The 20,145-nt window shown below is 40.7% G+C and overlaps 1 protein-coding gene across 1 annotated transcript in view; it reads right to left on the bottom strand.

Moving 5' to 3' along the window:
* The window catches only part of THADA (THADA armadillo repeat containing), a 445,161-nt gene that overhangs the window by 386,831 nt on the left and 38,185 nt on the right, over positions 1-20,145 (bottom strand). Inside the window, exons 15-21 of the mRNA XM_036750973.1 lie at positions 19,180-19,303; positions 16,459-16,610; positions 13,354-13,576; positions 11,958-12,093; positions 11,538-11,674; positions 7,495-7,653; positions 5,018-5,175 (exon numbers count right to left, since the gene is read on the bottom strand). Of these exons, the coding sequence (XP_036606868.1) occupies positions 5,018-5,175; positions 7,495-7,653; positions 11,538-11,674; positions 11,958-12,093; positions 13,354-13,576; positions 16,459-16,610; positions 19,180-19,303 (1,089 nt within the window). The remainder of the gene's footprint in view (positions 1-5,017; positions 5,176-7,494; positions 7,654-11,537; positions 11,675-11,957; positions 12,094-13,353; positions 13,577-16,458; positions 16,611-19,179; positions 19,304-20,145) is intronic.

Here is a 20,145-nt window from a genome sequence, read left to right as displayed (position 1 = left end):
TTCTCTCCCCTCTTCAAATGCTTAGAACAGATCCAATTTCTCCCTCTCTCCCCAGGACCTCTGTTTTTCTTATTTAATTCTCTCAATATCCTTTGAAGACATTAAGGTTATGAAGGAACATGTGTTTCTTCTCTCCCTAGTACAATGGTCATTGGTTTCTGTTATGGTCTTTTCTCATTTTCAGGGATTCTACTTCTTGGGTAAGGCATACCACGTTCTCTTCTGATTTTTTAGCCCTTTCTTCATTTCTTCTAAGTATTTACGTAGTCCTTGTGGACAGTCCATTTCTTTCTTTTTTTTTTTTTACTATGAGTCTCTGCTTGCAGCTGCTGCAGAATTAGATTTGCAGTAATTTTTGATACTAAATGGTATTTTCTTTGCTCTATTCATCTCTTTTTGAATTAGAAGTCTATGGTAGGGCTGTGCCCCTTGCTATGCTCCAGTGTGGGGTAGTCAGCCCTGTTTGCTCTTGTCCTGGGTCCCCTAGATTCTTGAGTTGACCTCCACTACCCAGGTTTTGCCATCATCAAACAGGAGGGGCCTGCCTCTTGTTTAGGCAGCCATCTTGGCAGTAAGCCCAAATTACTTAAAAAAAAAAATTAAAAGTCAATGAAGCTATGAAACATTTGCCAATCCTTGGGGAAATCAGTAAACAAACATTTATTAAGCATTTACTTTGTGCCAGGCACCATGCCAAGCACTGGAGATACAAAGAAGAGCAAAAACAATCCTTGCCTTCAAGGAGCTCACATTATAATGGGAGAGACAAGAAGTGAATAATTATGTACCAACAAGATACGTAAAGGGTAAAACGGAGGTAATCTCAGAAGGAAGTCATTAGAATTAAGAAGGATCAAGAAAACCTTCTCACAGAAAGTGGGAGTTTAGCTGAGACTTGAAAGCCAGGGAAGCCAGGAGGCAGAGACAGGCAAGGAAGTCAAACATGGTGGAGAGCCAATGAACATGCTTCAAGTTAGGAAACAGAGTGCCACGTACAAGGAATAGTAAAGATGCCACTGTTACTGAATCCTGGAGTAGAATAAAGCATCTGGGAAAATAGGAAGGGGCTAGAGTATGAAGGGCTTTAAAAAGCAAACAGGATTTTCTATTTGACCCTGGAGGTAATAGGATTCCATTATAGTTTATCAAGTAGGGGTTGACATGTTTAGATCTGAGCTTTAGGAAGTGTTCTTTGTTAGCTGAGTGGAGCACAGACTGGAGTAGGGAGATCTGAGGCAGAGAGACCCACCAGCGGGCTATTGCAATAGTCTAGTTACAAGGGGACAGGGTCTGCACCAGGGTAGTAGCAGTGTCAGGGAAGAGAGGGGCATATATGAGAGCTTTTATGAACATAAAATAGACAAGGCTTGACCAACAGAATGGATGTGTGGAGTGACAGAGAGTAAGGAATTGCGGATGACACTTAGGTTTTATGTCTGGGTGACTGGGAGGATGGTAATGCCCTTGACAGTACTACAGAAATTAGGAAGAGGGATGGATTTTAGGAGAAAGATAATGAGTTGTTTTGGACATGTTTTGTTTAAGATTATCTACATGACATCCAAGCCCAACAGCCATTTGAAGACTCGAGAATGGGGATCACGCAAGAATGGAGGCTTGGATAAATAGATCTGAGAATCATCTGCATAGAAATGATAACTGAATCCAGGGGAGCTGATGAAATGACCAGGTAAAATAGTATAGAGGGAGAAGAGAAGAAAGCCTAGGCCAGAGCCCTTTGGTTCACCCATGATTAGCCAGGACCCAGATGAGGATCCAGCAAAGGAGACTTCTCCATCAGATAGGCAGGAGAAGAAACAGGAGGGAGCAGTGTCACAAAGACCTAGAGAAAAGAGATGATCAAAAAGAAAAGGACGATCAGCAGCAGAAAAGGCTGCAGAGACCTCAAGAAGCATTAGGACTGAGAAAAGGCCAATGTGAAGAAGCGTTAGGACTGAGAAAAGGACAACATCAAGAAGCGTTAGGACTGAGAAAAGGCCTTTAGAATTTTTAACTTTGGAGAAAGCAGTTTTGGTTAAGGATGAGGTTGGAAGCCCGACTGTAAAGAATTAATAAGAGTGAGAGGAAAGAAAGTAAAACCATCTATGGTGGATGGTCTTCTCATGGAGTTTAGCCACAAAAGGGCAGAGAGATAAGAGGTGATAGCTAACAGAGATGGATGAATCAATTCAAGGTTTTCGAGGATGGGGGAGAGATGGGCATGTTTACTGGCAATAAGGAAGCAGCAAGCAGACAGGTGAATTGAAGGAAAATGAGAGAGTAGAGATGAGAGAAGGAGCAATCTGCTGGTGGAGACAGGATGGAAGGAGATCACTTGTGCAAGCAGAGGGGTTTGCCTTGGTAGAAGGGCCACCTGTTTATGTGAGACAGGGGTGAAGACAAAGATAATGACAGAAAGCATCTGAGCGATGAGAAGAGGAAGGTAAAGGTCCAGTGAATGACCTCAATTTTTTCAGAGAACAATAAGGATGCTTCTCAGATGAGAGAGTAGGAGGAGAGGGAACCACTGAAGGTTTGAGGAGGGGCAAGAGGACTTGGAAAAGGCACGTGCGGTGAGAGGGATAGTGAATCAATCAGGAAAGTGTTAAAGGATTGCCTTGTGGCAATGAAGACCCAGTTGAGATTATATGACACAAATTTGAAGTGGACCCCCACGGTTAGGTTTTGTTTCATGATTTTCCCTGGCTCCATTCAGCAGCACAAGAATGGGAGTGAAAGTAGCAGATGGTGGGAGCAATACAAGGCTGGCGCCTGGCAAGGCCTGACTGGCCACAAGTTAAGGAGGCTAGGGACTCAAGAGTAGAGAATAGTGTGGAGTTGAACTGGGTCAAAGAGAAATTAGGGAGGTCCCTATAGGATCCTTATACTACATTAAAATCATTCTTTCAACTTTTTTTTTCTTTTTCTTTTCCCTTCCCCAATAATGAATAGAAAACAACTTATTACATACATTCAATAACTACAAATAAATATAAGGATCCAATCAATGCAATTTTAAATGGTACCCAAGATCATGACAGGATGTCAGATATGAATTCAAAGGGTATTATGATTTTTTTCATGCTAGAGTTAGGGTTGGCTGTGTGACCAAAATACAGGTGAAATGTTGCTTTATATAAAAGATGGGATTCTGAACAGGTAGTTGTGTGACGATTCAGTTGTTGTAAAAAAAGAAAATGCATAAGTAGAACTTTCTAAAGGAATCTAAAAGAAACACTTATGAGTAATTGGTGACTCTCTAACCTCTGCTTTTCCAACCAGCTATTCCTGAATCAGGTTTCACTAAACCGGTGCACACCTATACCTAACGGACGATAGATTCAGAAACAAAGTTTACCAGAGACAGCACAGGATGACACTGAATTCCAACTGCCTCACTCAATGGTAAGTGGCTTCTAAAATATCTTTGTCTAAGATTATCCCATGAACTACAACATAGAAAGATGACCAGTCTCCATTACAATGGAAGCTACTGTCATGCAGACAAAACAGGTACATTTTATGTAGGAAGCCAACCATAAACGGGGGAAGAGAAGTTGCTGTTTCATTTCTATGACCTTCCCATTTTAATAGCCATCTACTGATTCATAATTGTAGTAAATATATGTCTCCACAATGTGCTCTTCATAAAAAGATTCAAATACCGAGGGACACATAAAATGTCATAGGACTCTAAGTTTCTCATAATTAGTATTGTGTTTTTAACTAAAGGTAGATTACATATTAAAACAGATTTTCTTTCTCAGCTATGGGAAAAGAAAAATAGTTTTTATATAAAAACCAAAACATAGTACCCGGTCACCACACCCACATGTGAGAACTTGTGTGTACACACAACACACACATATATGCACACACAGAGAAGCTGTTTTTACAAGTGCCTCGAAATAAAAGCTGAGAAGGGCAGAGAATGGAGCATTTGCACATGTTTACTTCTTAGCAAGATGGCAAACGCTGGTGAGGCAGTCATTAATCATGGCTAGATTCCACCCTGAAGATGTTGGCATTGGCACCACGGCCGCTTAGCCAGCACTGACTATAACACTAGGACACAGATGCCTGTTTGATTTGGAAGGAAGCAGGGGACGATGCGGGGAAGCATGATACCATTCTCTCCATTTCTCTATCTCAGGGCCTCGCAACATTGCAAAACCAGCTGCTAACCATATGAAAACACCAAAGTTAGAGACGGTGTGAGAATGACAATATTGTCATTACCTCCACGGCACTGCTCACATACTACCATGAAAAGCATAAGGGAATAAAAAAAGTGTAGCCACACACTTTATGTTATTATTTATTTTCTTCTACAATGCTGTAACACTTTGGGAAAAAGTAAATATTTATTTTCATTTGGAAAATTTTAAACAGAAAATACATGTTGCATATCTTTGTTGGAAAATCATTTTTGTTGAAACCATATGGAAAGGAAAGGGGAATCAATTAAAAACAGAAATCTAATAAATCCAAAATATTTCCAAATGAAATGCTTGTGGTAAGCTAATTTCTTGTAAACACTGCAGTCAAGTCACTTGAACAGTCCCAGATGGTGAACTAACTTTGTGGTCTTAAGCTAAAAGTCAGCCAAAAAAACTACACTTTTATTATCTATGTAGTAGGAAACATGAGATTCACAATCAATCAATATTGTACTTTTTTTTTTTTTTGCAAAACTCTCAGGGCCGTATAAACAAGTGAAGTTTGCCAAAACCTAAATTCTGGTATATGAAGAAGAAAAACAAAATAGGGTGATGAGTACTTTTATTAATGTACTACTAAATCAGATTCTGCAAATGTACTTTTTAAAAATCATAGTTCTGAAATGCATGTACAAAGGCAAATAGCCATTACGGGTCTCCCTTAGTGATTAACTACATGAAGTTTCATTGGAGAAAAAGTTAAAACAATGCTGTTTCCTAAAAATACATTGTAAGTAAGTTTCGGACTTAGGCTCTGCTTTGAAATTACACTAAGAAGAAGAGGAGAGCTTTCCTACCTGCTCCACCGTCACTAATCCATCAGGAACTTCAGGCACAGACTGTAAGGGCACGAGTTGGCATAACATGCCCAGGAGCAGGGCAACTTCTTTCATACTTCTCCAGCAACACACCAATACTGCCTGGGCTGTGACATCACAGGATTGTCCTTCTTTACCTTAAAAACAACAACAAATTAAATTCAGAAACATATACTGAATGACCACTCTGCCCACGTCACAGGGCCAAGGGCAGAGCTGTAGTCGTAAAGAAGACAGGCATCTTGTTGGCTGCTTTTCTAAAGATGCCTGCTCTTCGGAGCCATAGGTGAGGAAGTAAGACATGCACACAGATGAATACTTACAAATTAAAATCTGATTAAAGGCAATGTTGATACATTAGAGTGTTGACAAGGAGAAAAGCACTTTGTGGCTCAGGCCTTTGGGAAGACTTCACAAAGGTGGCCTTGGTGCTGGATGGGCTTAGTAGCACAGGTGAGATTTCAATAGGGAAAGATGGAGGGGACGGGTGGGGAGGAAGATGTAGAAATAGAAAACAGAGAGAACAAAGGTACGGAGGCAAAAAAGACTGCAAGAAGTGTTCAGAGAAAAGCAAAGAGACAATACAATCTGTTATACCATTAAGTCTCAGGAAAAGTTTATTTGTGAATGGTTTATGAATTATCAGATTAAGTATATCAGTGCCTTATTTTTCAAATTTACTTAGTTGTTTGGAATTTTTTTAGTTTCAAATTTATTAAAAACTATCAGCAAGCTTAAGTTTTTCCTCTGAAAAAGAACAGTTCTCTCAATCTCACAGCCGAGCACAAGGGATTACAAATGCACCTCACTAGCTGATAATTTGGTCCAGGTGGCTTTTACATTGGAAAGAAGACAAGATAAGCACACGGAAATCAAAATCAATCCAAAGAGAACCCAGAATCACATTTTACAGAATCTGAGAGCTGGAAAGGACCCCCAAGGCCATCTAGTCCAACCCATGTGTACCCAAAAGGAATCTCCACTCTAACATATGCATATGACATATCCTATTAGATTGATACTTAAGTCCTACCCTCAATGTGAAAACTGCAATTTGCTTTTGCTGATTTTCTCAGGGGTACATTCCAAATTGATAAACAACTTTTTCTATGATGTAGCAGCAGCCCCACCTAGAGGACAGCCAAGGCACTCCTGAGTGTTACTAGGATCATTGCTCTATGCCATTGAATACTATAGCAGCAAGCCCCATAACCATTTTAATCTAGTCTGTGCAAGTGAAAACCAATAAATCCCTAAGAAACTCTCAGCTTCTAAATATCCTTTTACAGCACGACAGAAAGTTACATAACACTGCCCAGCGATTAACTGGAAAGTGAGAGCTGAAATGCTGGAGACTTGACATAACACAGAAGTTCCCATTCCAATCCAAGCAGAAAGGTTTACTTTCCTTTAAAAGTCAGCTTGATTTTAATGACTCCTGAGGCAGATAATCATGAAACACAATGCTGGCAGGAGCTGTAGGCTTCCCCAACAACAGATGTCCCATTGGTGCCTCACCAACTTACCCGGCAGAAGCCTTCTGCCAATTCTGCCATCACAGCCTTATTTTTAGGCTTCACAAATCAAGTCTCTTTCATTAAGGGTCCTGGTACTGGGGAAAGTTTTCTAAGCACATTACAGAGTCCTCCAAGAGAGATCTCTCCTAGCTCCTCACCCTGGATAGAAGTGACCTTGCATTCTCCAGACTAGACTATGGAGCCCAAAAACAGGGCCCACCAGGCAGGACAGGCTTCCAGTGCTGGCCCAGTAATATACTTATTCTCTCATCTGGGGTCCAGACTATCTGAGTTTGAGAGGCCTATCCCCTAAAAAGCTGACCAGTAGGAGATGAATTTTTTCACCCACAACAATTCATAAAGACTTTCTACAAAGGCAGAAAGAGGTTGTAGTTTGTAATGGTGGAGAGAGTATCTATACCAACCGATGGATCAAGTCACCAGCATTTCCTGAATACTCAACTATGCCAGGCACAAGGGAGACAAAAACGGTTCAGTCCCTGCCCTCAAGGAACTTCAATTCTATGGGGAACAATGAAATCACCAGTCCTTACGGGAAGTATGCTGCATGGACATCCTCACAATTAAGAACACCGCAAACACTACTTTGTAGAAATGTTCTGGTTAGAATAACTATAATAATAGCAATACTGATAGCCAGACTTAAGGCCTGCAAAGTTATCTCAGTGCTATCTGCAAAGGTGATCCTCATAACACCCCGGTGAGGCAGATGCTATCGTAATCCCATTTGACAGAAACAGAGGCTAAAAGAGGTCAGATTAGCCCAGGGACACACGGCTAGAGTGAGGCAGCACTTGAACCCAGGTCTTCCCTCACCACCTGGGTTCCTTGTTAGACCTGTAGCCTGACTCTCCGTTAAGAGCAGGTTCAGAAGACCACGGTCTGCTTAACAAGCACTCACGCTGGATTATCCATTACCTTTCATTTCTGCAGACGTGGTAATCATGGGCACACCAGCAGCTGAGTCCTCAAAGCCAAGACCGTTATGTTTTTTTGTCATCTTGACCTGGTTGAAATAATCGTTTGTATCTCGAGGCTGAATCTCGTTGAGAATCATCTGCAGGCGACTTGCTGTTTCTAAGACGGAGAGATGATGATATGTGAAATTGACAAGTCAGTGGCGCCCATGTCACATCCAGATCTTCCTCTAGGGGCTCGTGGTCCCCGAAAGCATGACAAGTCCATCTAACACTCCATCACTCACACCGAGAAGCAGCCAGGTATGAATCAGCAGGGGCTGCTGATGAGTGACGTGTATGTGTGTGGGCACCCGTGTGCATGTGAATGAGTGCCCACCAGCAGCACACACAAGGTGGGCAACAAGCTGCATAGTAGAAAAGGAGGAAGGATGTCTCCTGGGGCTATTCTAAAGCAGGGGCTCTAAACTTTTTCGTATGTCATGGTCCCTTTGGCAGCCTGGTAAAGGCTAGGAATCACTTCTCAAAATAACATTTTTAAATACACTGAATAAAAAACAGAGGGTTATAAAGGAAATCGGTTATATTGAAATATTAATATCCAAATATACATATATATAATATATATATATTTTTTTTAAAGTTCATAGGTCAAGAATCCCTCTTTCACAGGGACCAATGAAATCATAGGTCCCTGAATTAGGAATGTTACAGTGTCTCACAATTAAGGCTACTGCAAATACTACTTTCTAGAAATGTCCAGGTCAGATCTGTAACCTCTGACTCACCACTAAAAATGAAATCCAAAGCATTTTCTGAATATCATGAGTTAAGAGTGAAGATGGAAACAAAAGAGAATCAGAAAGAGAATGAGAGAGAAAACAAGAATCAGAAAAAGAAATAACAAGAAAATCAGGGGGAGGGAGGGAGGAAGGGAAGGATGAAGGAGAGGGAGGAAGGGGGAGAAGGAGGGAGAAAGAGAGAAGGGAAGGAAAGGGAGAGGGAGAAGGAGAAGGGGGAGAGAGGGAGAGGGACAGGCAGAGGGAGAGGAGAGAGCATGTTGGAGAGTGTGTGTGTGTGTGTGTGTGTGTGTGTGTGTGTGTCTGTGTCTGTGTCTGCGTCTGCGTCTGTGTGTGAACTCCACAGGACAGGAGAACTGGGAGTGTGCTAGGGACTGGGGAAGAGGGTGTGAGCTTGAAGACAGAGGTAATGCCTCTTGTCCCTGTGGATAGAAAATGGCCGTGCACACCTGAAGGGGACAAGTTAGCTCTTGTAATGGAGAGAACACAAGACTTGGAGTCAGCAGGCCTGCTACTAATTAAATTTGTGACCTTGATTTTTCTGAGCCTCAGTTTTCTCATCTGGAAAATGAGTGGGTGGGACTAGAACAGGGGTTCTTAACTTAGGGACCACAAAGTTATTTTTAAAAATGTTTTGATCCCTGTATTTCAGTATAATGGGTTTCCTTGGTAATGCTGTATATTTTATTTTATGCATTTAAAAATATGATTCTGAGGAGTCCAGAGGCTTTACCAGACTGTAGTCAAAGGGGTCCATGTCACAAAAAAGGTTAAAAATGCCTAGCCTAAATGATTGCTAAAGTCCCTCCCAGTTCTCACTATGATTCTATGATTCTGCAAAAGTTATTTATACAGGGTCTTTAATAAAATACTTGTGTAGCAGTAAAAACTTTAATTATTTCAGTCATATATATGACTGACGTAATTCGTAAAAATACCACTTACAATCAAATTTGTTAAAAAAAAAAAAACTACGACAACTATAGTATGTAATTGTATACTGTGTGTTCTTATACCTGATCCCATGATTAAAAAAATATAGCTACTATAGCTGAGAAAGGATTGCATCCCTGAGGTTGGTAAAATTGTAGTTCATCTCAGCTGGGTAGAAAATTCATTTTCCTTTAAATATTATTTACAGATTATTTCTGCAAATAATTTAAATTATTTTTAATTTTAAACTATTATTTTTAAATTTAAATTTAAACTATTAAACATTTTTTAAAAACTAAAATTGTTTCAAATTTTTAAAGCTGCACAGATACTTTATTAAAGTATGCCTTTTTAAACTTAGGGTGATATTAAAATTGGACTGTACTCCCTAAGAAACCACTAGTTAGGTAGTTGTAAAAACTGACATGACAAACTAATAATCAACGAACAAACATTTACTGAACATCTACTTTATGCTATGCACAGTACCAGGCACTGGAAGAGATAACAAGTCTTAAGAGGCAGTGTTCTTGGTGACAAAAAAAATGACCACTTTGTACTCACTGGTTATTTTACTTAAATTTTCTCCTTCAGGCCTAACACACTTCTTAAGCAGATAGAGAATATGGATGATTTATTAAAGCCATACAAATGGAAGAAGGCAAGGTTACGATAAACAGAATATTTGGGGTTTTTGGTTGAGTACTATACTGGGAAAATTCTGTCTTTATGGGAATTTAAAGTAAATTTCTCGTGCTCCCTAAGGTTTTACTACAGACAACAATAAAAAGCCACATAAACAGAGAGTTTTAGGCCTAAGGATGCTGTGTTGTATTTTAAATTCCTTATCCATGAGAAGTTTTTTTATTTATAACATCATTTTTCTTCTTATTATAAACAATAATATTTATTAGAATATAACAATCCTTCATGCTAGCCCCAGCCCCCCAAACCTGCCCAATTCACTGGAGGCACCAGATAGTAAAAGCCAAACCTGGGAGTGATCCTGGCAATAGGTGCTAGTGCTTTTCCGAGGCCAACCACTATCTACAAGTCTGGTTTTCCTCCACTGTTCAGATGAGAAAGGCAAAGGGCTGAAGTTTAGTCCCTAGGCAGACAGCAAAGCAAAGAGTAGAGTCCAATCTCAGGAATCTCAGTGTCAAATTCTTTTCCAGCTCATTTTTAGCAAAGATTAAGATGCAACATTTCCTGCCTGAAGCGCACCTCGTGGGTTTGATAGGGATGGCGCCAAATCAGCCTAAGACATCCCTCCCATGTTTACTGGCTACTCCTAAAATGAACTTGTCATTTGAGCTTTGAGTTACATTCAGAAACTTGGCACCAGGGGTGATTCAATTGTATTTAACTTCAAATCCAAAAGAAGAATTCCTTCCTAGTTCTTGATTGATCCAAAGCAACAGTGTCATAGCTTGTCAGGATCCACTCCAGTTGGGCAGTTGCCCTTCCAATGCAGGGGCTCTTAGCTAGAGTTCTGTCACTAGGATATCCCTGCTCTGGAACCAGGAGAAGCCTTCGCCTACGCCAGAACCTTGCGATGGTATCAGGTAGTCTTCGCACTCATGCCTTGTACTATACCATTTGTTCGCTTCTCATGGATTTTCTCTGGTTTTTGCTAACTACATAACACGTTGCTACTACCTCCCTTCCCCAAGCATAGACCCTGCCTAGTGACCCTTCCTCAATCATGATCCACACAGTCATGATGCTGTTCAAGAAACAATCCAAATCACCCATAGGGGAAAAGTATCTTTATTATTGGCTGGATCTAGGCAACACAAGACATGTTTTCTCACTTTTCACTGGGTCACTGGTGCTAGAACTGGAAGATTCTAGAAACCACCTTGTCCAATCCCTTCATTTGACAGACAAAGAAAATGAAGCCAAGAAATGTGTTACCCAAAAATGCTTGGGTAGCAAATAGCAGAGAAAGGACTCAAATCCAGGCCCTTCTGTTGACAAATCCTAACAATAAAGCATAAATTCTTTATAATTTAGGATTTACATAGATGGAGCAGTAAGATTATTTTTATAAAAACTGAATCATTGCAAGAGGGAACATGGCCCAGTAGAAAAAACACTGATCAGTAGTCAGAAGATGTGAGTGAGCAAATCCTAACTCAGTGACAGTGACGTGCTAGCTGGGTAGCCTTGGGCAAGTTTTACTTAGGAGGCAAGTTACTTCATCTGTAAAATGAGGGAGTCTGATCTTTATGGTCTCTTCCAACTCTAAATCTACAGCTTAATGAACCTTTAGTCTTCTTTTTTTTTAAACTTATTTTCTTTGTCCTACCTGAATCAGTGTCCATTGGAATGAGGCCCTCTGGGGAAGAACTCTGAACCACTGGTGCCACTACAGCAGAAAGCCTATAGGACATCAAAATGAGCTGCACCACCACCTGTCTCCATTCAGTCACCAACACCAGGTTGCTTCAAGGAAAACCAGAGGGATGAATTTAAGCGCACAAAGCAAAAAAAAAAAAGTCACACACAATTCCCATGCAAATTTTTTTTAAAATCTTAATACTGGTGAGTTCTTGTTTAAAATAAGTCAATTAAATAAATCAACACTAAAATTTCAAAAGGCAATAAAACATTCTGTTGGCCATTATTAATTAGATTGTATTCCACATGCAACTTAAAACTAAAAGCTGAAGTGGTCAGTCCTCTTCCCTAATGACTTTTCAAAAGAAAGTGCTCTGAATCAACTTACTTTAAAGATAACTGCTGAAAAGCCCCTATTATGCAGTGTACACGCCCATACATAGGAAACAACGCTGCCGCCTGCAGCAGAGAGCTTTCAGCCTGGGATATTTCTCTCTCAAGATTTTCTAAAAGGTGCCTAATAACTAGAAGGGAAAGAAGAAAAGATGGGAAAAGGTAAGTTAATTTTTTAAAAATTAATTCAATTAAGAGTAAATTTTAAAAATCTATAAAAACCAACTTTTTGATCAAAATGGGAGATTTTCACTAAAAAAGATACAGAAAGTTTACCTTGTCCATACACCAATTTTTAGGCAAGATTACTGTCTCAAAGTTAAATCTTATATCATTTTGTTTACTTGTCCTTTTCGCAATACTCAGCTCTGAACACCACGTGATCCAACCTGATAGTGTCACATCATCATCTTTCACCATCTCCCAGCACTACCCCCTGACCCATTCTCCCCCCACACCAGCTCTCTTGAGGACTTTGTGAGAGTAATTCCCATTTCACTCTCTCTATGACCTCCCCTATTCTGGTCCCACATCTTCCCTTCTCACAGGGCTATCTTCAGGCCTCTTTACAGCCAAAGATGCATGCTGCTCTTTGATGATGCCTATGGCTGAACAATCTCGTAAGCTAGAATTGGCAACTAGGTAAATAGAGGCACCGAAGACCCACAAGGGTTTTTGAATTTGGAATACATATACTTTTTTTTAAGAAACATACAAATACTCATACATATAACAACTAAGAGCATGGATAGAATGACAGATATACGCCCTACTCCCCAGATCCAAAAGAAAAAGTAATACGCTATATTAAAGGAATATGGTATGGTGGATTTTTTAGCCTTAAAACTACATTATATTATGAAGGATGAAAAGTACTTTAAAAAAAAAATCTTAAACCCATTTTAATAAACATCTTTAAAGCTATGAAAAAGGACTTTGAGACTAAGCTGAAAGCTGAATGGGCCGCTGCTAAGCACAAGGTTTTAATAGAATATAGCATAAAATATAGTATAATATAGCATAGCAGAACAATAGAAGATAGTATGGTACAGTATAATACAGTATGCATGATCATATGGTATGATATAAATTTAATATAACATAGCATAAGGGAATAGTATAGCATAACATAACTGCATATTATATAAAACGATACAGCAGAGATAGTGTAATATAGCATAGCGTAATGTAACATATTATATAGTGTAACATAAATATAATATTATGTATGATATAGCCACGTAATATAATATACTCATGGATATCCATGGCATACTTGTATAAAGTTTAAATGTTTAATTTTCAATCAATATTGTACCAGAGTGAAGAGAGGTATCGCAAGATGGATGCTTTGACAAACACAATCGAATGGTCTTTGACTCCATACAAACCCATTAACGTGTTCCTTTCTACAAAAGCAACAGATTCCTGTCCACGTCTCTGGCAGGCTGAAGGCCCAGGGGGACTGTCACAGAAAGCAGCCAGGCCCGCCAGCAGGCCCTCTTGATCAATTAAGAACCTCAGCAGATAGGAGGCCGTGACGCAGTCGTACGGTTTGGTGCTAGTGCTCAGCTCCATGGCTGCACAGAACAAGGCTTGCAGTTTCAAAGGATCCTAAAAGTCAAAAACAGGCCGAGTCACCTATAACTGCAGCATCCGCTATATCCAGTAATATTATTACTTAACACTATTATATTGCTAATCAATTTGGTTTCAGCAATTATAAACTGCTAAAAAAAAGTAATATAATAATAACATAGGCCTGGAGAGGCACTGAGAATATCTCTGGGGATCATAACTTAGAAACTCGTCATCTGTGCTGGGAACACTAAGTCATGATGTCTACACACACACACACACACACAGACACACACACAGACACACACACATACACACACACACACACACACACACACACACACACACACACACACACACTCACTGACTGGGTGACACTGGACAAATCACTTAATAGCTCAGTACTCTAGACCAAAGGTGTCAAACTGGCAATTCCCAAAAGGAATCAGATCAAAACGGAATAGGGAAATGTTTAGCAAGATGAATAAAACCTACTACAATACAGATGCCAATGATTTGTGGTTTTCTAAATTGACATGCTACCTGCAGGGACCTGCTTCTATCAGAGTTTCACAGGACTCCTCTGGGCAGCCTTCTAAGCTGCAAACAAGATGCTGACCTATAATGACAGAAGAAAATGTTCTCATCTGGAACTTCCCTGTGCCAATGAAATCACAAGTCAGTCCTATCCCCGTCAGAAATAAATCATAAAAATCACCAATTAGGGCACAGAGCGATCTACGTTGGTGATGAGAAAAGCCATGTCAGCGAAGTCATGGCTCTTTTTTAAGTCCCACAGAGAGAGAGTGTGTGTGTGTGTGTGTGTGTGTGTGTGTGTGTGTGTGTGTGTGTGTGACAGAGAGAGACAGAGAAAAGGGACAGAAGAAGGGAGAGGGAAGAAAAGAGAGAGAGAGAGGAGGGAAAGAGGAAGGAAAAGAGAGGAGGAAAGGGTGAGAAAGAGAGAGGGGAAAAAACAGAGAAAGAGGGAGAGAGAGTGAGGATGGAGAGAGAAGGGATGCAGGCAATGATGTGTGTGTAAACAACATAGAACCAGAGTAAGGAGAAGCTTAAAAACAACAAAACAGTCTCAAGGAGTCTTCAACCCAGTAGAACTGCAGGACTACACCCAGCCCAAGCAACCCTGGACATGGAGAGTCTGGCTCTCTGTCTCACTAGAAAAACTACACAAACAGGTAAACAAGTGTGAAGGTGGAGCAAAAGGAAACATCTCAGCATCTCAGACACAGGAGACCCTCAACAAATTGTTCCCCAAGGAGTCCCTTGGGGAAGACACCAGCTCTGAAGATGCTCTGCAGCCTAGCAATGCCATAGAGAAACCAGAAGAGCCAGTTCCCACAAGTCCAAAGTCCCTGGCCCTGGTGAATGGGTAAGATTTTTTCAGTGAAAATGATGCTGAAGATGATGCACTGATGATGTAGCTTTGCTGCTACACCCTAAGAACTTGGGGCCCTCTCCACATGCCACTTCCCCATTACACTGCGAATGGGGGCTGTCTTAGTATCCCCACCATACAGCACCAGACCTGGCACACAGTATGTGCTTAATAAATGCTTTTTCATTTGTTCATCCATCGTTTCCCTGATGTGTGCTACCATGGCATCCACCCAATCCTTAGGGCCAGGACAACTAAAAATAGAAGCTCACAGCTTTGGGGCCAGACCACAGCTCAGAGACAGCCCCAGAGGCTGCCATCACACCTATGTAGAGCTGAAAATAGAAATGCCACAGCAAACCCCCAGTTTTGCTATTTTGCTGGCTTCCAGAAACATCTTCCAGTAAGAGCCTCAGAACATCTGCCCAGAGGCAAAGTTGGACAGCTTAAACCTGGGAAGTTCCCAATATACCCAGCTTGTTGCAGAAATCCCCCTACTACAACAGCAGTATTTAAAGAACCAAGCCTTAATTAAGCTCCCATACCCAATTCAGAGAAGTGGGTGCAATACGTGAGGGTGAGGAAAGGGTGTGTGGGTTTAAGAGCTGGGTTAGAGTAAAGTTCAAGTAGTCAGAATATCTGAGTTTCATTCTTCATTTTAACTATTCCCGGCTTTGGGGCCACCGACACATCACTTACATCACCAAACTCAGCTTTTCAGTCTACTAAAGAAGAGGCTCCACGACTTACTTAAGCATTGCTGGTGGTATGTTTTGGAATCAAAGACAAAACGACCTTGCATGTTTATAACTAACTCCCAAATACAGCTTTCTTCAAGGAAGGAATAGTTGGAGTCAATAAAATGGTCAGAAAATGCTAAACACTCCTTTTGGCCAATAGTTACAGCTACTTGCCCCACCCAACAGCATTTGATCCAAGAGGATCATAAGAAGCAAGGCTTTTTTTGGCTTCCTAACTCCCTCTTACTCTCTACCTACACTCGGATAGATCTATTAGTGACAAATGAGACGTTCGAAAGACACAGGAAGAGGAGAAACAATGGGCCTGGATGATCCACAGATTGGATTCTCTGTCCCTGGCAGGGCAGCAGAAAAAGTATTGGTTTTAGAGTGTGAGGACCTGGGTTCAAATCGTCATTCAGATACCTAGTACCTAACCTTGGCCAAGTGATTTCCCCTCTCTTGTCCTCTTTCTCTTCCTCTGAAAAAAGGAAAGGATTGGATTAAACGGTGTTTAAAGCTTCTTCCTGCTTCAAATCTTTCTATCTTTCTAGAGTCTGAGGACTTGGGTTCAAAATCTGATTTAGAAACTTCGTATATGCATAAAGCTGGTCAAGTGACTCAGTTTCTCTAGGCCTCAATTTCTTTACCTGTAATAGGAGGGTACTGGACCGAGCCATCTCTAAGATGCTTCCAGCTCTAGGTACATAAAAATTAGAAGTTGCTCCTATCTACAACAAATGCACATTTACATGGGTGGGAAAAAAAATAAAACCTCCAAATACCTGAATGTGTACGACAGTTTTTGGTAACTTCATCAAAAGGTCAAATGCTAGAATTTTCACTTCCTCAAAAGTGCTCGAAAAACATTCCAATATTGTTTCGACTCGGGCAAAATCAATCTCACGACTCAGCTGAAACACTGCTTGAGCTTTACCTAATTTAAAAACAAAAACAAGCACATATCTTTCAAGAGTCAATAAAAGTGAAAGGAACGTTACAATTATTTGTTAAGATTTGCAAAAAATAAAAACAAAAGAAACAAAACACCACCTCTTAACCACAAACCCATACCTCAACATAATAAATGTACTTTCTCTACTCTCTCCTTTTTATAACACTTTTGATGTCATAAAATACATCGGCAGTCATCTTCATTCCTAACACGCCTGCTTAAATAAATGACCGCTTCACAGCCACACCAGCTTTCATCTCTTAATGACTCGACCACATTCCCTTCAATCGCTGATCCCAGACTTCTCTTCTCTCCTCAGGGCCCCCACTGTATTCCTCCCCCCTTGTCATGGGCTTCTGAACTCCCTCCACTCCTTCCCTGAAGTTCCACTGAATCTACTCCAGGCTCAAGTCAAACAGGGTCACTGTTCCATCTTCTGTCTTGCTTCCTGCCACCTCCGCCCCTTTGCCCGTGCTGCCCTGTGTGCCAGGGATGGATTGTAGAGCCTGTTTCTGGGGGCTGGAGTCCCTCTCTTCTTTCAGGCCTAACCCAGGTCCTCCTTCCCTTAACCTGGGCTTTCTTCCGCTCCCCCAAAAGCTGAAAAGTCCTCGTAGCGTTTAGCCAGAGCCTCTCCTTGGCACTTCTCTCACTGACCCTTCTGTGAACAGCTGTAACAGTGGGCATTTATGTGAAGGTTTGTACGTCATGTGATCATCACAGCAACCCTGTGAAGTGGATGCGATTATTACCCCCATTTTACAGACGATGACATGGGTACAACGGGTACCCAAAGCAGGCGCTCCCTAAATAGGCTTCGTACATTTCCAAATCCCTGCCTTTGCTTATGCTGTACCCCAAAATACCTCTTCACCTATCCAAACTCTGCACCTGCACCAACTCTCCACACAAAGCCCACCCTGGACACTGTGGCTAGAAGGTATTTCTCTCCTTTGAAGCAGAGGGGCCAGCATGGAGCAGCAGGAGCCTAGCTCTAGCATCAGAAGACCTGGGTTTGAATCTGTCACCCGCTAGCTAGGCAACTACAAACAGCTTACTTCATTTCTCTCTGTCTCCATTTCCTACCTGTAAAATGTGAGAGTTGGAATAACAATTTATGCAATAATAACCTATGTGGTGATAGGTTGATATTGTGAGAGCAGATATTTTCCATTACCCTTCCTTTCGGTTTTCTAATAACCACAATTGCTACAGCAGACTGGGCCATTCACCCCAGAGGTTCTTAACCTTGGGTCCCTATGAAAACAATTACATCTTTATTTTCATTTTCCTTTGGTTTCCTCTGTAATCCAATGCATTTTATTTTATGCATTTAAAAATAACTTTATGAGAAGGTGTCCATAAGCTTTACCATACTGCCAAAGGATCCATGATACCAAAAAAGATAAAGGACCCCTGTTTTATCTAATTATATTTCACTTAATCAAGAGAATGACTAAGGATTGAAGCATTCAAATATATTCAACTGTTTTACTTATTATAAAAAATTGAAATTAGTATTACTGAATGTCAATGTAACAATCATGGAATCGCTGGCTCCCTTCAAAATTCAGCTCAAGCACTGTATCTTACATGAATATGGATTTAAATTTTGATTAAATTGAATTTGAATATGAATTTCCCAGTTCCCCCAGCTGCTAGTGTCTTCTTGTCCTTCCTTAAGGCAAGGGAGATTTGTATTTAAGATGAATACAAACACACAGAGACTATCTTTGCTCCTGCCTAAAGTGAAGGCCCTCTACTAGGCTGTTCATTGGCTCTGGCAGAGTGGTACTAAGCGAGGGACATCCCTCTCAGTTTGTGCCAACGCCAGCAAAGCTGGAGCAGAACCCAAAACCAAGAAACAAAAAAGGAAAGGCTCCTACACAACAGAAACCCTGCATATACATAAACATAATATCTCACATCAAATGGAAAAAAATGACTCAAAAAGAAAAGTCAAATGTTCATCTCCCACAGGAAGAAAAGAAAAGCAAAAAAATATTTAAAAACCAGAGTACCTGGAAATGACACTCTGACACTGACTTTCTGTAACCTGTGTGAAGTATGACCTCTGTGACTCTGCAAGAAGCTAGTGTTTGTACCACCAAAGGCTTATGGGACAAAGAGCAAACAAAAGAATCACATTTCAGCCACAAAGCCTTGCTAGAGATGTTCTATGAGGCAGAAAGAACAATTACTCTTTTATGATTTTTTTAAAAGAACACATTGATACTATCTGGGGAAAATGGTTGTGGGTGATCCTGCCTTAAAGTCAGCTTAGTCCGTGAAAACCATAGTTACCGGTTGACCAGTAATAACCACTTTAAACAGCTGGGTTTTTATTTCCCCAGTTGGGAAATCTGATTGTATCTAAACAAGACCTATTCTAGCTGGTCAAAACCTCCCTCATTGTGCCAAACAAAACAAGAAACAAAAACAAAAAAACCCCCACTAACTAGAACGAAAAGAAAGCAGACTGACTTTGGGGGAACATAATCTGTCTTTATAAGAAAAAAAAATATCTTCCCCCCAAATTATAATGAAAACTTACCTTCTGGGACAGGAAACAATTCAGCTATTGAGCCTAAAATGGTTAAGGCCGAAAACTTGGTTGAGTGGGAAGAGCCAGGAAATAGAGCTCTGAAAAGACTGTTGCATATGGATGACATGAAATCCTAAAACGAACAACAACAGAAGTTATGACAGACAGAAGAGCTAACTCAAAAGGATGAAAATGAGTATCTTCAGAGAAGCATTTGGAAGAGTGTTTCTAAATGAAAAAGACTTTCAACAGTCGAGAAGTCAGTCAAAAAAAATGTATAAATCACCTACTATGTGCCAGGCACTATGCTAAGCCCTGGGGACACACAGAAAAGCAAAAACACAGTCCCTGCCCTCAAGGAGCTAACTTTCTTATGGGGGAGAAAATAGGCAAACAATTACTCATGTATAAGACATAACACACTAGAAAAGGAATGTAATCTCAGAGTGAAAGCAACAAGAAATGAATGACTTCCCTACCTTTTCCTCTTTGTCTCACACCTCACACATGCGTCCATCCTAATTGGGCTTGCATTACTTTTCTACCTCTATGTCTTAGCTCATGCCATTCCCTAGGCCTGGAATACCTTCCCCCAGCTTAACTTTTTTAAAATCCCATCCGTCCTGCAAGACCCTGCTCAAAAGCAACCTCCTCATGTCAGATCCACTACAAGGAAATAATCTTTTCTGACTCAAAACTCACAGAGCACTTCATCCCTACCTCTGAGGATTATAGGGTCATAGATTCAGAGGTAGGGGGGAGGCCAACTCTTTCATCACAGATTATTATTCTTTTTAAGTGTTAAAGAGGTACTGCATATCTGTACACAGAGCATCCCCACCCCTGCATGAGATTATAAACTCCACGAGGACAAGGACTGGGTCTTAATTATCTATGCATCTTCCCTTGCACCTAGCACTGAGCTCTGTCTACAGCTACAGGGCTGAAGCGCTGTTGAAAATCTGCCTCCATATC

Source organism: Trichosurus vulpecula, chromosome 3 (assembly GCF_011100635.1).
Source record: "Trichosurus vulpecula isolate mTriVul1 chromosome 3, mTriVul1.pri, whole genome shotgun sequence".
NCBI lineage: Eukaryota > Metazoa > Chordata > Mammalia > Diprotodontia > Phalangeridae > Trichosurus > Trichosurus vulpecula.
The sequence above is the reverse complement of the archived record's forward strand: the minus strand, read 5'-3'. Positions and strand labels throughout refer to the sequence as shown.